Source organism: Gavia stellata, chromosome 3 (genome assembly GCF_030936135.1).
Source record: "Gavia stellata isolate bGavSte3 chromosome 3, bGavSte3.hap2, whole genome shotgun sequence".
Classification (NCBI taxonomy): domain Eukaryota; kingdom Metazoa; phylum Chordata; class Aves; order Gaviiformes; family Gaviidae; genus Gavia; species Gavia stellata.
In genome coordinates, this window is record NC_082596.1 from 22,400,257 (window position 1) to 22,422,307 (window position 22,051).

Genomic DNA, 22,051 nt, shown 5'->3' on the forward strand with positions numbered 1-22,051 from the left:
ATCTATCACATATATAGAAAATACCAGTTTTCACTGGGAGAATTACAGAAATTAGAAACAGAGAACTCTATTAATTAATTAAATTAATAAAAGTTAGCCATTGCCAATGCCAGAGCAAGGGTGTTCACTTTCAGGCAGCCCATTCAGGAAGGGACCAAAGACCCTATGGCATGATGCTATTAGTTGCTGTATGTCGCATGAGTTACATTTTTAAAAATAACTCAGCATGTCTACAATATACTATTAATTGTTAGGAAGAAATTAACTTACTAGCTTCACTTACATAGATTTGGCTTTAAATTTGACCGAGAGCCCAATTCACGACATAATCCCTGAGAAAGACATAAAAAACTTCATGACCAAGCATCCAAACCACTTCAAGCATCCAGCTGGTAATTCTGTGCTCATCCCAGGCTGAGAAATGAAGATGAGAAAAGCTCCGTTTCAGGACTGAAATATGCCATCAATAGTAATTATCCTGTCCTGATGCACCGAGAGCCCACCAATGCCCCATGCTGCAACCTGACAGGGTAACTGCAGCTGCCAGGTACGAAAGTTAAGTATGCCATTTCTAGACATCTCCTAAGGAAAAGGTTCTTGTATGGTTGTGCTGTCTGCCCACGTGGATGTTTTTTCTCCTTACTAACTTTTGAACCTATAGTACAATTGCATTCCACAGTAGATAGAGATCCTAAAGGTATTAGTTTCCTACAGGTTTAATGAAAACAAATGCCTGCTAAGAGCTGCAAATCAGTGCTCCCATGAAGGAGCCTGAGCTCAGGTTGGACTGTGCCAGTCACCATTTGCACAGCTTGTCTCCCACTAGCAGGGGATGTGCAAGAGAGATAAGAGAGCTTCAGGGGTTTAGAAGATTTGATCAAGAACTGCAGTACTCTGGGTAAGAGAGGTGAGATCATTGCCCTGTTGAGAGGAGGCGTGTAGGCTCCAATGCCTCTAATATTGGTAGAACAACTGAAGTTAGGAAGAAAGACAAAAACTTAAAATATGTATATAGATATATGTGTATATATGTGTATATTATATACATATATCTTTGGCATGTACTTTTGATGTACTTGAGAAGTGTGTACATCTCAAACACATATTTAAGTCAAGTTTGCTTTCTTTGAGATTGCGGAATCTAAATTTTTTTTTCAAAGAATCGGACATTTTCTTTACTTTTCATTACCAAATGGGATACTTCAAAAAAGCACCTTAAAAGGCATCTTAAGGTAACAGATAAAAATCCAGACAAACTTTAATGCAAAATCAATAGAATATTAATAATATAATAATATATAAATAATAATATAAGTTGACTTATTTTTGTTTATTGCATTGAGGATGGGCCTGTGAAACTACAACCTGATTTCCTGTCCCCAACAAAGTAGTGATTTTCAATTACTATTCTTGCTTATTAAAAACTATAACACTTTTATAACTGTTCAGTATTAAAAACTAACAGGTGATTCACTAAGAATAAATAATTACTGAGCCCAAACAGTAATAGAAAATTAATTAAGGATTATGAGGAAAGGGGAAGGAGAAATCATGACATCTCAGAAAAGAAGGCATTTCTATCTGAGTTGCTCATGTACTCAGCTTTCTTAGAAGGATTTTCCTAGTCACTTCAAGCAGTACTATACAGTTCTCCTTCACAAAAGCTTTTCTCTCTTGCTATATGCTTCCCCAGCTGCTAGTCTTCCTCAAACTACCTTGTTCCTGATTCCCACAGTCTAACCCGCAGTCAGACCCCTGCTGTCATTGAGACCTCTCCTGTGTGTGCCTACTTCTCCTTTCACTGAAATAATTGTTGATTTTCTCCATACTCCACTTCCCTCACCTTTTGACTCTTTCTCTCACGTTAAAGTCTGCCTTGCTGCCTCCTGCAGTTGTTCATCCTCTCCAATCTCTTCTGCTTTCAGGCTGTGGTTCCTCTTTGATTAAAAATTTCAACAGGCTGTTGGCTACCAGCTGCAGACACTGAGCCCTTCATCCTGGATCTGTACATTTTTACTAGTCAGATATATGCCTTGCTACCTTCCTTTGATATTAATATTGCCCTATGATATTAGTACCTTCCTTTCATACTGATTTAAGACCAATGTCTTATGGGTGTCTGTTTTGATAAGAATTGATATAACAGTTTCCTCTTAATATTTTTAATTCTCAAGTCTTTTTTCTAGAATCTAGAAAATACCTAGGAGGTCACTGTTTTCATGTCTGCTTCCATGTCAAGGTTTCAGTGAGATCCAAACTGTCTCTTCTCTAAAACCAAAAAAGCAACAGTGTGTTCACTTCTCTGGTATTTAGCACAGGACAGACGTGCCATAACTCAGGATGAGAGGAAGAGAAAAATCAGGAACTGATGGGCTGAAGGTGGAACTGGAAAACGCAGTTAACTCTGCTAAAGGGATGGAATGCAAATTAGCTAAAAATGGCTAATTAGCTACCTACAGAGTATTTTCAGATGAGAAGAGAATTCTTGGTGATATGCCAAAAAATTAAATGGAAAATAAGTTCAAGTATTTTAATGAGTTTTACCTGTGTGATCATTGTCTGTGATTCAGCCACTTCTATCCTGTCCGTACTTCTATATATATGTAAAAAAAAGAATTATGAAACACAAAGCTATAAAACTCAGAATATAAAAGCTAAAAAACTCAGAATAATTAAAGTGGAGATAGAGGCTGCAGTAGGATTTACATGCAGGAAAGTATTATGAGCACATTGCTCTGCCATCCACCTTATCCTCTTGAATTTAATTATCTTTGTGGTCTACTCATTCAAATGTAGATTAAATTAGCCAAGGCATTATAATACTACAAGGTGTTATGGAGGGTGGACACAGGCAAATAAATCTTTCATTGTGGAGGGGTGGCTGCCTGAGACTAATTTTCTCAGGATATATTTATAGTACCAAAGTCTACAGGGGTGGGACACTGACTTACAACCATCCTCATGATTTCTTAGCCCACTCCCTGCTACTATTTTGACCGAAGCCAGCAGAGCTTTCCCAAAAAGCAGTTTAGGAGACAGCACGGGCATGGGAGGATTCCAGTAGATCCTAGGGATGAGGTGACCCTGTTCTGAGGAAAGATTAAGATAGGTTAGCCATATGGCCATCAGCCAGATCTTGCTCTCAGAACCACAGACAGACTCTGGTCTTTTTATTTGTCTGTACAGTTGTAACCTTAAATGATTATAAGATTGAGAGCTTTAGAGATCTCTCCAGAAGGAGACCTTCAGATTCCTTTCCATATATACTGAGTATCTTCAAACGCCAGGTGAGTACAGGATGGCACCAAGGTAAAATCAAATGACAGAAATTTTTTTCCTCAATCCAGGAAAGCTGAGAATATGCAACATGGACACAACTGGCACATGTTTAGATTCGTCTCCCCACTGAGAAGAGGCAAGCATGGTGGCAAAAGCCAAGATCCAGCTTGGGCCATCTGAGAAAATTCATTTCAAAACTGCAAAGAATCCTTTTCCCAGTGGGGTTCTGTTCAACAATTCCTACAATCTGCCAACACGCTGCATGAAAGCACTCGCTTAAATGGAATAGCAAAAGGCATGCAAGTTAATGACTTCTGCTGTGCACTGGGCACTTACAGACTGCTCTGTAAGGAAGCTGCTGAACTGACTGATCTGTTCATTTTCATGCAGCCTGACCTCTAATGGGTAGCTGTTGCTGGCACCTGGCTTTTGTCAGTACATTAACGGAATATGAGGAGTCTCAGCTTGCGTGCTAGCTGAGAAGTGGTGCTTTTAAAGGTAACTCCTATGTCAGTATGGTCTTCAGCCACTGGGTAGCCGATGGAACAGCACAGTGAACAGTTCTCTCCAGACTTTTATGTATTTTACCTATTTAACTGGGACTGATTTTCTACACTTCCTGGCATTTCTGTCCCTTTACTGATGAACACATAACTTTGGCTATTGATAAGATGGTGAAGTTAAGACACAAAGTGTAGCAACGGCAACAGCAAGACAGCTGAAGGGTTTCTCTAGTTCTCATCCTTTAGTGGTCCTAGCAAAGCAAGTGAGCTGAAGCAGAAAACAGGATTGCTTCTGTGTGAAAAGCAGATTCACATGTCTTCCATCCCTTTGTGAGGATCAGTATCCTTCAAATGTACCACTAACTTCAGTGAAACTACTCATATGCTTAGTAGCAAACACATGTACTCAGCTAATTTCCAACATTCATAAATAGTATTCAACCTCAAAAATAAAATCAGAATGTCTTTACAACAGGCAAAAAATAAAAAGTCTGCCTAAACCTTTTTCTTCCTCCAAGTTACACATATTCATATAAAACAATTTCATTTGCATCCTCTGTATGGGAGCTCAATTTTCAGCCAAGTAATGCAACTCATGGTATACAGAGATCACAAACTGAAGCAACTTTTCAGTTGCCTACAGCCTCTACCAAGGAAGCAACTGGAATGCCTGCTCTACAGATATGCACGAGAACAGCGGGGAGCTCAGTGCGACTTGTGAAACAAAGAGGACAAATTTAACTGAGAAAAAAATGACATAACAGGGAAATATAGCTGGTAGCGGGGGAAACAGTTTCTTTTGCCCTATTGAAGAAAAAGCACATTTTGGTGAAACACAGGCAATGCTTCTAACTAGACCTTCAAATTCAATAGTGGTCCTATTTTAGTTTTGAAGACCCTTTCAGGATGCATAAATTTTCACAAGAAAATTATTCCAATCTGTGAGTTTAAGGTTTCAAAAATACTACCCCATCTTGCATACTTTTGAAATTACTGAAAATATTAAAACAAATATTTAAAAAGTGACATCAAATTTGTAAAATGTTGACATTTAATCAAATCATAGTGTTTTATATGAATACTTATTGCAAAAAAAGTACTTGTTACTGATAAAATTCAGAAATCAATGAGTAAATTACTTCAGTTATTAAATTAAAACAGATCTGTAAAGAATTTTTCTGATGTTCATATATTTTTATGCTGTATTAAAGCAAAAATAGAATATTGCTTTGCTAGAACATGTAATTTACAGATTTTAGAACATCTATGATGCAGAGTTTCTATAAAAATCAGATTTATTTTGTAAGGTGTTATTATATTATCCTTTCCACTTAATATATTAGTTAACTATGGCACTGCCTTAATCATGGCAGTTTTCACACAAACTACTGTATTCAGTTTACATTTTGAAAAATACTTAAGATATTGACCTTATAAAAACCTCAGTAATGTTGGTAACTGCTAATTAATTTAGTTAATCACAGGGAAGTATTTTTTCCTTCACAGTACAAATTTGTTCTTGACAGGTCTTACTGCAGCAAATAGTAACAAGAAAAGTACTTATGACTGTGACTATTTTCAATTAAGTCTCATTGTGATTTCATAGACTGAGCTAAAAATAATTTTTGCTGGCACTAAATTCTACCTAGACAATGGCAAAACCTAAATATTAGAGTACTATATTTACAAAACTGGATAAAATCTGAAAGTTTTAATTCATGTAAGATAACATATATAGTTTAACATTTCATATTGTAATGAAAAGATCATGACAATAAAAAAATTCAATGTCATTCACACAAGCACTTTCAAGCATAGGAAAAACTCCTAAAACAGGTATAAAAAGACAAATCCCCTCCCAATGTTAAAGAGACTGTGTTTTGATTACTTTACAATAAAAAGTAGGACTGCTAAGAAACTATCTCCCAAATGTTCTGTTCATCTTATGCAAATACACAAAGAACCATACGCAAATTATTTAGCTGATGAGGAAAAAAATAAATTTTTGCCTTTGTTAAGGAATCATTCACCTTTTCCTAAACATGCTCCATTAGGAATGGTTTGAGAACAACCTGCACGTTTTCTTCCTTCTGTGACATGTTCTCAATGACAATTTTTTGCTTCTTAATGTATTCCCTGAGCAGGAAGAGAGAGTTTAACTGAACTCACATATGCCTAACAGTATTAGAGAAAATCCTATGACTTTGTTCAAGCAGTAGCCAAAATGCAATAACAAAACCTGTGCTGACATTTCAGAAAGATCTTGGATCAATTTCTCAGTCGTAAACTACTAAAATATAAAAAAAAACTGTAGGAAAAATATGCAGTTCACCAGTGCACTCCTTGAACTAGATTCTCAAGTTTCCACTGAATTTACATGTACTTTTGATGTCTTCAAAACCCTCAATATCCATTTTCAAAGCATTTGGTAATTGCTAAGTATAAGGATGTGTTTTACTTCATCAAATTGAAAAAAAAATTAACTTGGAGTTGTCCAATAGCACAGGTAAGAAGCGCAATGTATACCCAGAAGGACAGAAAAATTAATCTCACAAATTCTTTTTTGTTGTGTTGCTAAAGTATGGAATAGGGAATTGTCAAGTTTTAGGCTTATATTCTGGCTCTCCACTGAGTTGAGCTAGTCTCAGGTAACTTCTCTTTTCTGTTCCTCTCTTATCCTTCCCCGTGTTTGTCTCACTTCTCTATACAGACTGCAAAGGTCAGATATGAATAAAAAAATGGTTTAAAAATGGATACAAGTGCCTAAAATGCACAGGAATTTAGCATCTATTCCAAAGAAATAAACCTGAAAAATCCTGCTTATAGCCCCAGTGCTGCCTAAGTTCTCCCAAATCAGCTTTTTTAACCTAATTTTCCCTCTAGATTTGATTCTGTATGTGTTGGGAAGCTACTGACTCTTGTGAACATGGAGATGGCAGGGACCTATCCTACACCTCAGCATTCAGAAAACACAGGTCCTGCACATTCTCCCTCAGGGACGAATCTGGTAAGCTTTACAAACTGTGGCTACAGGATTCTGCTCAAGAAATGTAGTTTTGGCCACTGCTTTCTTTTATTACATCTTTAGAGAAGGAGAAACCGAGTCTCAGTTTTATATTGCAACCAAGAGGATGTATCCATGATGGAGGGAGCTCTGGGTTCAGAGCCCCTCCCCTGCTGGAGAAGACTAAACCATTTCCCACTTTCTTGGAGAGTACCTGGCACACACTATCTGACACATACCTGACATGCACTATTTTGCAAACTGAAGTTTTTGCTAGCACCCAAAAAAAGAAAAAAGGTCAAATAAAGCATTGGTAAGAGAGCCGTGACTGTAGGCCAATGGTTAGGGCAACTTGTTTGTGAGTAGAGGGTTCAGCTTGCTGATCCAATGGTTGCTTGTGTATGTTCCGTGATTCATCACTGGTAGTCTGTTGTTAATATAATTTCTCCTGTAAGAGTTTTCTGTTAGTGGCATATATAAGTTTTGAGTGATAGCATCATCACACTTCTTCCATGGAAGACAAAGCCAATCTAAATGGTCTGGAGATGCCTAGGAGGCATATCCCAGTTCATTATGAGGGACATCAGCACAAAGACTCCAGAAGTATGAAGAACCCACACAACTGTATTCTCAGTATCTGCATGATTTCCCATGAGCTGTATATATTGTGTGGTGTTTAAAAGCAGAAGTACCGTAACGTTTATCTCTCTATTTTATCCTATGGAGAGCACAGATTACTCTTATTTATAATACAGGCATACGACAGCCAGCTGAAATGGGCAATATGAGAGTGCAGTAAAACTGAATTATTTTAATACTGCAACATGCACATCAGTTGCGTACCAGTTAAGGCCAGAGAGCTGTTCTGAATTAGTCTACAAAGCATGCCTCTAATACCACCTTTACTTTTGGGGCTATTTTCATGATTTTTTACTTTCAGGTAATTATTTTATAAATCACCTTCTATCCTTAAAAAAAAATCTTAATTTATCAAAACGGTATTAATAGTATTGCTGATGGCATGTGTAGTGTTAGAGACATAAATTAAATATGGAGATACGACTTGCTAAAGGACCTTTAATATTTCATTCCATTTTAGTTCAAGGAAGGAAATCCTGTATTATTATGAAATGTTAAAATAAAAAAAGATGCAGCCCTAATGAATCTGTAAATATAAATGTCTTATTTATTTATTTTTGGTGCTAAGCTCACGCTTATGATAGCTGTCCAAGAGCAAGGTACAACAGCTCTCTTCTTGAGGGCCTTTGGAAATCTGAAGTAAATCTCCCTTCACAGCACATTGTTATTTAGTCAAGGTGGTTCACAGAGCAATGTGTAGATAAGTATTAGCCTTCTGGAACAATACAAACAGTAGTCATTGAGGTGGCTATATAAAAAAATTGACAATACTAGAAAAATTATTTCAGCTGGAAACAAACTGAATTTTCTCCCCCAAATTATAAACTACATAGATACACAGAACTGTAACTACAGGTACATATCCTAGACATTTCAGGCAAACTGAAAACTGATTAATTGCCAGAGTAAAAGCATGAAATTGCCCTATGAAGTTCTTCTTTTCACTCTCAAGTTTCAGTAGGATGAAGTCAGAGCCCTTTTTCACAGAATATCCAGCAAGAAATTAAAATATATTGTATCACATGTCAGCTAACGGATTGTAAAATCCCAAAAGGAGTTTTCAAACTGAAACTTTCTTAAGGAAAGCCTAAATTATTCTGTTGAATAGCTCTCACATAGCCTAAAAAAGAAATGCTCTCCAGATTGAATTAATTCAGGAAGGACTGTAATGGGTTTTTCTTATGTAACAACACAAAGAACAAATATTGTTTACTGTGAAATCAGAAATAAAACAGCTTTAACTTTTTTTGATGAGATGTGTATTTTTTTTAGTAGGGCTCTTGTGAGAATTCTTCTGCTCTGAATAAGAAAAGATAGCTTAGCAGCATTCTTACCAAGAAAGATCACCCTATATTTCTCCCTCTATTTTTACCTCTAATTATGGAAAGAAAAAAATCTTGTGGAAGGTCAAGCTAAATGTTCTGATCTCACTTACAGCTTTCTCTTTTTTTTCCCTTATTAATGAGATCAAGTGGTAATATAAGTAAGTCACTTTTTAAGGAAAGGGTTGGCAACACAGAAAATAATTTTTGGAAATATAAGTAGAGGTTTTTAATCTTATAAATGCCTACAACCAGGGGATTTAGTTTTACTTCTACCACAGTCAGCTGGAAATCTCACAGGTGTATATCTCACTGAGTTGGTAACTACACATTACAGAGAGGAATTTCAATGAGTAATTTGTGGCTGGGACAGTATTGCTCAGTTGGTGTACATGATCTGCACATTTTGTCACAAAATTAAGCCTTTTATTCTTACTTCCTAGGCTCATTACAGGACTGCCTTCTCATCTGCCTGGAACTCTTGCTTATATGTGGCATAAGGTGTCTCCCACACTTTGTGTATGAGAAGTGTCTTCCAGAGGACTTCTATAAGATCACAGCTAGCACTGCCTGGAGTTCAGTTCTGTCACCTCAGCTATATATTTCTTTTTCCTGCATCAATCTCTCACAGAAGCTTTATGAAAATATGAGGACTCAAATATATACCTACCTCCTCTACAGAAAATCTGTTGAGGAGAGTTGCATAAATTTTGTATTGCCTTATCTTCTTTCCTAGTCTTTTCCTACATGTGGAAGAAAACAATTTAAAAACAAAAATCTATCACCTTAGTAAAATATATTTAAAAGCCTGTGTAGTCAGCCTTTTTAGTTTGCAGTTAGAGTCTATTTATTTATTAGCATACTCTCCAAAGTTTATTTAGTAAAAGCTGATTAATGCTCTTAGTAATGTATTTATGGTAATGGTACTTTCTCTTTGGTAAAGGATTCAGGTCACAATTCTCAATTAATCAGTAGGACAAATTGGCCTGAATCTCTTGTCAACTGCTAATTTTATATTTCTATCAATGTAATATGGGGTTATTTTGAAACTAAATCAGATTACACATCAAGACTACTGATTCAAGTATAATACTACACATTAAAGCAATTCATTAACATTAGCAATCTGTCTCTGGAATAGGAGAGGAAGTAAAACCCCAAACAAATGGCTTGCTTCACCTGAATTATATATGTGATTTAAAAAAATAATTAAGTACATGGCCAGATTAAAAGTAGTGAGTGATAATTTCAGTGGCCATTTTAGCCACATAAATTAATTCTAGGGATAGAAAATGACAATGTATATTATGAAAACAAATAGACTTTCAGTTCAGTAAGTTGTTTGCTTACCATCTTCTATCTCATTTTAAACAATGAAAGGCAATCAATGTAGTTTCTCCTTTAGTTACCACTGTGTGATTAATCATCTTCTTTTTAATAGGAAACATATGTACTGTATGTGTGGTAGAAGACTGTTTTTTATATAAATCTGAACTTTGAATTGAGAAATGTGAAATTCCATACAAGACCAAGACCGATGTTCTCAACAGATTCCCTTCAATTATTCCAGTAATTGAGGAAATTGCTCTCAGGCTACATGGTTGTTTCATGACAGACATAACTGAGACTATTCTACTTATGAATATAACACTTTAGACTGCAGTTTCAACACCCTAAAAACCATAAAGAATCCAAAATTTGGCTTTTAACACACACACACACACACACACAGACAGAGAAAATAAAATCCCACTCAAGCTTTTTGCTCTGAGACACCTACTTCTCTTGCATTTCTTCTAAGAAAAGACGTAGCCATTAAGTGTCAAAATTTCAGAATACTTTAACCTTGTTTCACTGGGATTACCCTTCGGACCTCTCCGGAATATGTTAAAATGGAAGTGCCTCTTTTTGACAAACACTATTTAATTCTCTCAGGGGCAATCATCATTTTATTTGCACTGAATCAACTGATTTTTGGTGGTTTTTTTTTTTTCTACAGAGAAATATAACTTCAAGAATATAATGCCATGGTTTAATCCCACCAAAATTATGAAGGATATTATGAGAGCTCAGAACATCATGACACACTGTCCCAAAACTCCACTTTTACAGCCCTATAACTTCATGCCACATATGGCATCTTGCCAAAGTTTGTCTTCCTGCTAAAGGAGAGACAGCCTTTATCTTGGTCATTAAAAAAAAAAAAAAGCTTTTTGGTTCTAATGAGATTTTAATAGGTTTTAATACGTATGCATAGCTTTCCAATAGCTTTCTAATGCTTTCCTACAACTTTTATCTTGGAAGAATTCACCTATTAGAAAGACAAATTAGCTTATACGGAGCAACATGTCGCCACAGAGAAACTGCACTTCAGGCAGTGTCCGTTGACCCCCAGCGTCATCTGCTAGGTTCATGTGTGCAGGGCCCTCCAGAGCACTGTACCTTGGAGTAATGCTCTACAGAGACACACAAGGCCAATTTATTTCTGTTCAAACACATGGTTACAGCCCTCTGCAGGCATTACTGCACAGGTCACTCTCAAGTCATGCTGTTACGTGCTTTTTGTCATCTATTTTAATAGATGCCATCTATTGTGATCATATACCCAAGGATGTCATGGGACTCAGTCTCTGAAAGTGCACTGGACTCTGTACATGTGACTGAATGTACACACAGGAAATGTTTTAGTATGTATGGTCCATGGTGTGGTCCAGATTCTAAAAAAAGTCTTGAAAACAAAGATTAAACTGCTTAGGCTTTTGGATATAATCAACTTACAAACATAATAGGTCTTGGCTAACTAAAGAAGAGACAAAATATTTTCCCAATTAAAGGAGAAATGTCAGCTAAATAAGGGAAGTCAGGACACCTGGGTATCCACCTGCCAGAGACAGTCCATGTAACTTGAAAGTGAGATCTAAGGTCATGTAATCAGAAGAGGGCAAAGACTTCACTCATTCATTAATGAAATACCACTGAGAGTTACAGGTCTGCACTTGGATAGAAGCCTGATTATCAGTTCCCTCAGGGCTGTCCAGCAGGAAAAGGATTGCATTCCAGATATGAATAGCTAAGCAAACACTGTTAAGATGCTGCTTGGGATTTGCATTTTGTATTTTATTTTCCTCTGTAAAGAAAGTCAGCTTTTCTGCTAGGAAGAATGCCTGTGGAATCAAGGACCTGAAGGTTACAACATAAACTCTTTCTAACCCAGCCAACATTGGCTTCTAGGAATGATTGCTTGATTCAAGAGTAGGGACTATTCCTTTAGCTATTTTTTGTAGCACTGAAAAGGTACAGGAACCAGAACTAAAATCAATTCTGATTTACTTTGCCACTCTACTCTATAGTATCTTGTCTTTTACTAAAGTCTTATCTTAAGTAAAAGTTATCTTAAGTAAAATTACTTTTGTGTCATCCAACTATTAGCTTGATTCCAAGGTTAAAGAAAATGCAGGAATTTCCAAGCTCTTTTATTTTTTTTAAATTGCTTTGAAATAAATCAAATCAATTCACAAAATACTGATCCTGTATATTCTCACATATAAAATTTTCATTAAATCAAATACTAGGAAAGAAATATCACAGCAGTAATATACATTGTTAAAAGGAGTTTGAACTTCTGAAAAATAAATTACAACTCTCCTTTAAGCCCAAATGGAAAACAGAGAATGAGTCTCATCTATTTTTATTCATGTTTTCTGTATTCCCATGGTCTTAACACTGGCATTTTTTCTGCTCTTTCTTTTCCCATAACAATAGTGATCCACAGAGAACCACTTAAGTTCTTTTCATATAATGGATATGAGAACACGCTTGGATTCTTTTGCTATGATAATCTGAAAAGATCAGTTCCTAGTGCCTATGGTAATGAGGTCAGATCTTTTCAACTTCTTGAATTATTATTTTACTCTCATAAATTACCCTTGATGGGCCTGGTCAGCAGAGTTACCAGATTAGCAATCTTTTAGGCATTTAAGACTGTATACATCTGAGGAGGAAAAAGCATTGCTTATTCAGGTTTTTGTCATACTTCAGATGTATTCAGTTCTCTCTCTGGAGGCCTTCCAACACAGAATATACACTAGCCATAGTTGAATGAAATCAAAATACCATTGTTAGGTAGTACTATTATTATTGTTATTATTATTACAACTACTCTTTTTACTCCCACCTATAACAACAAATCAACATACCCTTTACCTGCAAAAATACAAAAAACTGCTCCTACCTGAATACACTAAAAGAAGTACAGACCAGAATAAAAAATACTTTGTTGTATGTATTTTGAGTGTCAATTTCTTAATACTATGCCAAATAACAAGAAATAGCATAAAATTAATTTGAAAAGACTGTAAAACCAGACCTTTTAAGGAATTTATTGCAAGCCTGATTCACAGTCCTGAAAGCAGTTATGATGCCCTACTTACAAAAAAACTTCTGGCATTTATTTAGTTAGTTGCAAAATATGAATGAAGAAAACCACTGAAATACAATTATGCTTTACAAAACACTTGAAAAAAGTTTCAGAGATACTGATAGGCATTTCTTCACTGACTTCCATATGAGCACACAGTTTATGAAAGCCTAGTTGCTATAAATATGATCACAACTTTCTATAGAAGTAGTATTGTAATCTCATATCGGCATGCTTTTTCAAACCTGATATGATCGATTGAATGACATAATTTCTTCAGAAACCACCTAAGAACCCTTTATACTTCAATCCGTTTCTATGTGGTACCAGTGCCTTGCCACCAGAATATCCCCGGCCTCTCAGTTTCAGAAAACTGTACTTACAGGACGTCTACAGCACATTAGTGTTTGATCCCAGCCCTTGTATCAATGCTTGTACCAATACATGATTCCTTGTGCAGGCACTTACCATCTGAAAACAGGAACATAATGAGATACACCAGGGAAATTTCTAAATTCATTAAATACATTAACTGCAAGTTTTAAACCTCTGGCATTCACATATAACAGTGGTGGCCAGTATTTTCTTTAAGATGTGCCGATGGATGCTTAAAACACGCGAGATATTTCTTTGTGATGTGACCTCACCCGCCCAACAGGCCATCGCCTTGTGTCACTGCGGACACAGCACTGTACAGATACTTCACCCAGGGGCTGACATGTGGCCACAGGCTTGCTCACCGCATGACCCCCCTATTTAAATGATGCACGTGCCTGTTCTGCTAGGTGCAGCCACATGTGGTCACCAGACAAACCGCCTCAGGAGTGCTGTCAGATAGGGCAGCAGGAGCTGGTGTGCAGTAAGAGCTGCACAAAACAACCCCTATCCAACCAATACACAAGGGGCATTTTCAGAAGGCGGCAGCAGGAGGTGCGCTGGCTGCTCTCGTCTGGGCCAGGTGCCAGCCAGCGCTGAGCACAGACCTCTTCCAGGGAGCAGCCACGGGAGAAGGGCTGCCAACCAGAGCCGTGCGTCCTGGTTTCTGCTGCACCTCTAAGAGCACTGAAATACAGGTCCTTATTCAAGAGCTTTTCAGAACATCCCATCACAGTCAATGGGTCAAGAGCTCTTGAACACTTTTGAAAGAGTTACATTTCACATTCGTCCCTGACTTGAGCATCTAATCAGTTGTTGGGAAACTGATTGGATAAAACAGAAAGAAAAACTTCAGACTAAAGGTCCCAAATAACTAAGACAGCGTAGTATTTAAATCAAATCTAGGCAAGACACACAATACAGATTCTCTCTAGTGCTGAGACATACTTCAACAGCATAGGAAGAGCTGACATCCTTCATTCAATATCTCTTATAGTAAGAGAGACCCAATTAGAACAGAACTAGTAATGTAGTGTGTTGTATTTGACTTGATATCCAAATATATCAATACAGTTACATACCTGTGTACTATCACATGAGTAAAATTTGGATTTCTAGGTGAGAAAGTGGCGAAGTTTTTTTCATGCCCAACCAGACACTTCCCAGATTTGTATAAAGATGACTTCATCTTTTGCCTCGCATTCATTTGAACTCAGAGAATATAGAAATGTATATGAAACTGCCATTTCCATAACCCGCAAGTGAGTTGGTAAAACATGAGACTGCTGTGAAGACTTGCCTACTGATGGAGTCGTCAGTGTCTGCGTGATATTCAGAGCTTTCACTATATATGTTCTTTCCTCTCTTCTTCATTCTCTCTTGTCTCGTATTGCATTCAGTAAGACGCACACTCAAGCTCCCTGCTCTTTTTCTGTGCTCCTCCTTCTTCTGCACTGTTACCCCTCTTGCTTACCCTTCCTTTCCCCTCTTTTTCACTTCTACTCTTTCCAGGTACTTTAAATCCCCTTCCTACAAAAGTTTACTTACAAAATTTACCACAGTTTCTGACATTGCAAATCATCATTTTGCTCCATTTACTTGTACATTACAACTCTTATCACTTTGGTTTCATGATATAAACTGCAAAATTTCCACAGAACTGAAAAATTTCTTATCAATGTTTGAATGGTGGTTAACACAGTGGAGACCTTCAGATGGGACCACACACACCTGAACATTATAAACTTATGTTGAACCATGTGACAACATTACAACAGTTTTGCTTAAATACTGAACATACAATATATCTTATTTATATACCTTGAAATATATAAATATATATGTGCATAGCTATATAAATGGCTTAAACACTTTATATATATGTCATTTAAATGCAAATAATCTTCTTCTATGTAAAATATACTCATCCTACACAGCTTCCTTAATTGCCAATGAGAGCTTTTCAGAGTGCATTATATGGATTTTCCCTGAAATAGGAGGAACAGAAAAAATGCATACACTTTCAAATGCTTTAGGCATCAAAGCAGAAAAACTCTCCACCTTTCCTAGGTAGAACATTTCAATATCAAATTTTAACTGAGATAAACAGAAATGAGGAAAAATTATACTGATGGTGAATACATTTGTAGGCTGAAAAGAAATTAATTAAAAAGCAATAAAACAGTTGTACTAAAGTAATAAAACATATAATTTTGTTCAGGAAAATTGTTTCATTTCAGAATAACGTCGCATGTTCAAATGTGAAAAAAAATAAATATTGAAATACACAAACACTATTTGTGACAAAAGCAAAGGAATTTTGCAACATTTCAGTGACCCTTCACAAAAGCGCAGTAAGGATTCCCCCCAAACAGAAGTACAGTGGCTCATGTTGGCTCCTGAGAAGCAAGGAATTAGTGCATTAAGCAGGTTCCAGCAAGCAGAAAATAGAAGTCTCAGTTCAACCTGAAAAGGATCTTTGCTAAAAAAAAACCAACTTAGTAAATGTCCAGAGAAAGAAGATGTTTGACCATTTTCTTCATTCCGGAGAATATTGTTGATTAGGCTACTTCAACAAGATATCCAAATGATTAAACCGTAATACATACGCATTATGTACATTTAAATGATAATTTGAGAGGGGAAAAAAATCCAGTTCCTACCAGTTTGGCTGAGTTGTGACGTGCTACGGCTTTTTCGCGAGAGACCCACAATGGCGACCATCTTTGCACCGATGCTGGAGCGTCTCTTTTTGCCACCACCGCCAACAGTGCCCACTGCTGTGTCCGACTGGCTGCCATCGTTCTTCTCCAGTGTGTACATGTCCCCACTGATGCTGGTGCTCTTAGTCATGTTCTTTCCTGAGGCGCCCATCTGTCTGCTTTGCATTTTGGACGTAAAGACACTGTCAGCCAGTGGATGGATAAACAGCGCAGACAAAGAAGAGTAAAAAGGGGAAGACAGAAAAGGATAGGTTTCAGATGGAAGGTTTTGGGAGACTGGAGGGTAAAAGCACCTAATTCACACAGGTAGGGTTTGGTTTTTGAGAGGTAAAAAGGAGCAATTTTAATTCTAGGTTCCTGTTTGATTTCCTGTAAACATACTTGACTCATAAAAATTTTGTTTTAAAAAATAAGCTCTTATTTACTGATTGTCTTAAAATACATTACCAGCAAAAGCATATAAAAGAATTAATACATCAGTATACCATATATACATTTTTTGCTAGGAAAATTTAAGTTCTGCAGTTGGTGCTCTGCCCCTCTTCTTCTCACATACATACACACAAATAATCTATATTCCTCCGGGAAACAGATTCATTTTTGAGTGGAATGAAAGCATATCAGTCTGAAGTCTAGCTTTGGTTTCTAAACATCCAGACATTTCAAGGCTGTTTTCAGTAATCTGGTTTAGCTCAGTCATCCTATGATTTTGATGAAATTACACAGTAATGAACAGCCATAGGATTTTTGCTCCCTCTCTTCAGCAACAAATATATGTATTATAGAGGTATTTCATACAACACTTGGCTGCTATGTGACTTAGATAATCATTACTGATAAATGGAATTTAATTCTAATATACCTTTTGTACTCATTTATAGACTGTTTTTACATGCTCTACACAGCTGAGTCTAAATTATCTGCTGCAGCATTTCACAACATGCCCCAGGGGGACCTGATGTCCCAGTGGTCCAGGCTAAGGGACGTTTCCTTGGCACAGAAATGACAATCTACAGTGATGACAGCAGTACCTATCCAAATTTTGCCCTAACATCTAACTGGTAGGTGTCTGGACAAACATCCAGACCTGGAAACTCTGGAGCACATGTGGGCCTGAGAATACATAGAGAATATTTCTATTTCAGTGAAATTCTTGCACAGAACTTAGACCTTTATTATTCTGTTCAGCGTATCTCCCTAAAAAGTTCCCACTAGATACAGTCTTAGACAATCCACAAAACAGTGCAATATTTCTGAAAACCAGGGGAAATTATTTTTGTGTGAAATCACCAGTATGTAAAGACTAATAAAGAATATTTTTGCTTTTTAAACAGATTTTCAAAAACATGCAAAGGCTATTCATAGAGCTTTACCGCACAGCAAATGGCTCTAGAGTAAATTTTAGTGGGCATAGCCACACTCCTTTCCCCTTACCTATAATGGCCTGAATCTATTTCAAAAAAGGAAGGTTGTATTGCTGCTTTACGAAGTTTTTACAATACATGTTCTGTCACAGAAAGCTTATCTATGGAGTTAATGCAGTGCCCTCAAAAGCAAAGGGATCACTGGGTCTCTTCTGACTCGGTCAAGGGGAAATGGGATGAGGCATCAGATTTGGCACAATACTACAACTATTTAAGATATTTGAGAGGTACCCATAAAGTGCTTTGCTCTTTATTTGACAGCTGCATATGCATGAAGGCACAAAATGCTTGGAGTTAAGCCACAACACAGAGGAAAACAAGAGCTACTTTATAGAAGTGGACCTCAGCCATTAAGTAAAAAAAATATTGGGTGTGCCTCTGGAGGAAGTTATAAGAGAAAATATGAACGAGAGTTTGGATCAAGAGAAGGAGAGGCACAAGACAAAGCTGAGACAGAGCTGTAGTGGCCTTGCCTGGACAGACAATAACAAAAGGCTGGAACACAGTGATAACCTGAAAAACTTTTTTTATTCTTTTTTAACTCTCTTTGTTGTTACATGTTAGTACACACTGACGCACATTGATACATTTAACACTAAGCAAAGAGTGGGATAGGATGCAGGTAAAGAGGAAGGCAGGGAAGAAAAAAAAAGTGGATCTGTATTTCTGGGGCTTTTTAGCAGTATGATAATTTACTTGTCAGATGGTAACATCACATGCTGCATTTTCTTTCAAACACCTTTAGGGACTGTTTTACAGGAAGGAGATGTCACAGAAACTACTTCTCAGTTTCAACACTATCTTGCATATAAGAAATACTAGAGAGATCTAGGAAGATCAGTGTGGGGAAGAGCTAGTATCTTCAGCTTTATCTTAAGCAAAATTCTTCTAGGGATCAGAAAATTAGGGCCCCTTACCCAGTAATGCTTTTTTTAACCCAAGTTTTCTAAGGAGATATGATTAATGTGACTCTGTTGTCTGTCCAGTCTCTCTCTTTTAAATATTTTTTAAAGTCAGTTCAAATTTGACACAGGAGTAGAAAACTAGAGCTATTTAGTTTCTAAAACTGTTTTGAAAACAGATCCCTGAAGAGAGTTCTTATGAATGTCCCTTTGAGGAAGTAGTATACGTCATTACTGAATCTCTGTTATTTCACGTGGGAACTCATTCGCACAGCACAGACTGATAGGCAAAGTAACATTTTTACTGCTTGCAGAACAACCTATTCCAATGATCCATTTTTCAAGAATGATATCCAGAAAATCAGTGGGTTCCTGTCATATTTACTAATAGGAAATAATAATTATGGCATTGCTTTATAAGTGATATTAACATTTAGGAAAGGTCTTATGTCATAGCAGTGAAAACAGAAATATTCTGTTTTCTCATAAAACTTACACTGAGGAGAAAGTTCCCATTTCCTGAGTCTTATGTGCCTTTGAGGTGCTTCATGTGTCATTTCCCAAGATGTATAATTCTATTTAAGTGCAATGGATTACAATAATTACCCTTATGAAAGAAATCGATGTGCTTAAAAAGGTTGGCCTGCAAACAAAGTTGCTAGAATTTCACTAGGCAGTTAATTATGAAAGCACTATGCATTACAAAAATTTGCTCTTTGGCTACTGTCTAAAGGCTTCTGTATCACAAAATGAAGCTTTGCTGTGTACACCTGCCAACAATGAGGTAGGCTTCATTCAGCCACATTCTTTTGACCAACTGAGAAAAGTAAGAAGGAGAATTCTAGTAAGGAAAAAGGGATTTAGATTTAGATTTGTGTGGATATACCACATACTATTACAAATGGCTAATATTGAAAGTTCATTCACAAAACTATTTTTTTTTCCAGTAGACTTCTAAAAACATTTGCTTTAATTAAAGGTTTGCTGTTGGGTTTTTTTTCCCTCTGTAAAAGGGAAACAGCTGGAGAAAGCCATCACAGCTTTGTTTTTTCTCAATTCTTCTCTCACCAAAAAAGCTTTGAGAAATAAGTACTAGGAGAGTTCTGAGTGGCTTATAGTACCTCATAGTAAATCTACAGTGCTGATGAGCAAGCCAAGTCCTTTATCAGCACTCTGAACCCTTTGTGGCCATCCAAACCCTAATTCACTAATTATTCTTGGTAGATGCACCAGTGAAGCTATCTTTCTACCCAGAGTGTCTTCTGATAGTGCCAGAAATGGATTATACCCAGAAAAATAGGGTGTTGTATGTCAGGTTCAGTTCCTTTCTGAGGTAACAGAAATATAAGATGGAGAGAATAAATTAAAAGAAGGTAAATTCTACAACCTTTTCTCTTAACAGGAAACAGAAATTACTTATACATGAAGTTTTCTTTACATGTACTTATACACAAACATAATCATACACACACATCCAGTTAAATATGTGCAACAATATTTTAAAACTGACATTAAATAAAAGTAATTTATGAGATTATATGAGTCAAGGAATAGATATGTACTAAAAACAGGGTTCTCAAGGTGCTTTATAAGATATTAATCTTAAAAATACCCTCTGCAAAGAGAATATGCAGCCAGATGGGATAAAGAACCCCAAAATTAAATAAAAGAATTAACTATGCTAGTCCCAATCACATGTGCATAATGGCATAATAATCACCCTTATTAGAATCAAAACAAGAACAAAATCATCACAGAACCCCAGCTGCATGGCAGTCCACAGCCTACAGCAATAGCAGAGTGAAGGTGACAGCCAGGCCACTGACTATGGCTTATGGGGTCCAACTAGTCAACAAGAGCAGTGCGATGGGCAAAGCTCACACAGGAACGTTCCTTCTTGCATTACCTCTAAATTCAGGAAAATAGCTGAGGACACCGAGAACTGCAGACAGGTCTCTGTCTGTGTAAGTAGGCTAGAAACTCTAGGCAGATGCTTCAATTTTCCAGTGAACAGAGAAAAAGGAAAGATTTCTCTACTCTGCCTTCAACTCCAATCACTGTCTTTTCTAGCTTTTCTCAGTTGTGAGAAGTATCTTTATACACCCTTCCTTTATACACCCTTCCTAAAATGCAGTATTCCTCTGTAATCTCTTCACAAACAAACAGAGGGAATACTCAAGCAAGTTAAATGACTAGTAACAGCTAAGTGTAAAACAAACTCTGAAATCTGATCATCAATTAAAACAGTCTACTTAAAGCAAACTCAAAACAAGCATTAAGCATATTTATGTTTTCCCAAGTGACAATTATTTCAGACAGTCAGGATCAAGTTGGGCATGTCAGCTTCCTGTGGATTTTACAGTACATTTTCTTAACTTTAGCTGTTTGTGGCCACCTACACTATGGATAAATTTTAGAGGAATACGTTCTCAAAGCTAAAGCAGAAAGTTCTTCAAAACAAACAAGAGAAAAATTAGAAACATTAGAAAAGAAATTAGAGTAAGACATCTATAAATATTTGTACTTTAAAGCCGACGGCAGAGTATGACAACTCTAAGCACCAGATATTATTCTTAAAAATATACCATACTAGCCAACTGAGGGGAGTCATACTGACAGACACCTATGACAGGAAATTTAATGTGGTTCTCATTGTCATTGAAGATGCCTGTGCCACACCTATAGTAGTTAATAAAATGGCTCAGGCCTGTTCTCTGACCTTGACAGCCTGCATACACACAGCTAGCTTACATCCTTCCCAAAACAGGGTTTCGTCAGGCATGCTGCCTAGAGGAAACCGACCCTGACCTGTGCTATCTCCTGAATTGTGCCTGGGCTGAATCAGAGGCACCTTATTGGTCTGTCCAGCACAAAGCTATGCCAAGGAGGACACAAACTGTTTAAACAATATGGGTGATCAAGACTATGTCCTGGCCCTGTCTAGCTTACTGGTATAGCCATAGCCTTGAATTCCTTAATGGTACTACAAATCTCAGATTGTTTTCAAATTCTGATATTCAGCAGGCCAATTCTAGCCCATAAGCTTTTTCTGAATGCTTTTAAAGAAAAACAGTAAGCAAGTACAAAACTGCTATTCATACATAGCCTTATGGAAAATGTAACGCTACATTTCTGGATTTCTTAAATGCATTCATCTTCAAGATCTCTTTGCAGAGACCCACTTGTTTTCAGAACAGGGAGTGCAATTATTCTCTGGAATCAAATTTGCTGTCAAGGTTTTCCAGACTGCTACTATAGCAGACAATCAGAAACTACCTTGTTTTTCTCCCCAGATATTTGTCAGTATCTGTGGTGCATTACAGAAAGATTAGAAAACACTGGCAGAGAGACCCTTCCAAAATACAATGCCTAGGACTGGCTACTTGGAAAATGATCCCTTCTGGAACTGATGCCAGAGAGGAATACTGTAAAGTGCTTAAGGAAATCCTCATAGAAGGGAGGC

At 36.9% G+C, this 22,051-nt stretch overlaps 1 protein-coding gene across 40 annotated transcripts in view; it reads right to left on the minus strand.

The window, feature by feature from the left end:
- Window positions 1–22,051, minus strand: part of RIMS2 (regulating synaptic membrane exocytosis 2) — a 488,690-nt gene that overhangs the window by 38,487 nt on the left and 428,152 nt on the right. For 18 of the 40 annotated variants that reach the window (XM_059815828.1, XM_059815827.1, XM_059815832.1 and 15 more), the window contains one exon: window positions 16,203–16,444. The exons of the other annotated variants lie outside the window; for them this stretch is intronic. In XM_059815828.1, the coding sequence (XP_059671811.1) occupies window positions 16,203–16,444 (242 nt within the window). The remainder of the gene's footprint in view (window positions 1–16,202; window positions 16,445–22,051) is intronic. 40 annotated transcript variants of the gene reach the window in all.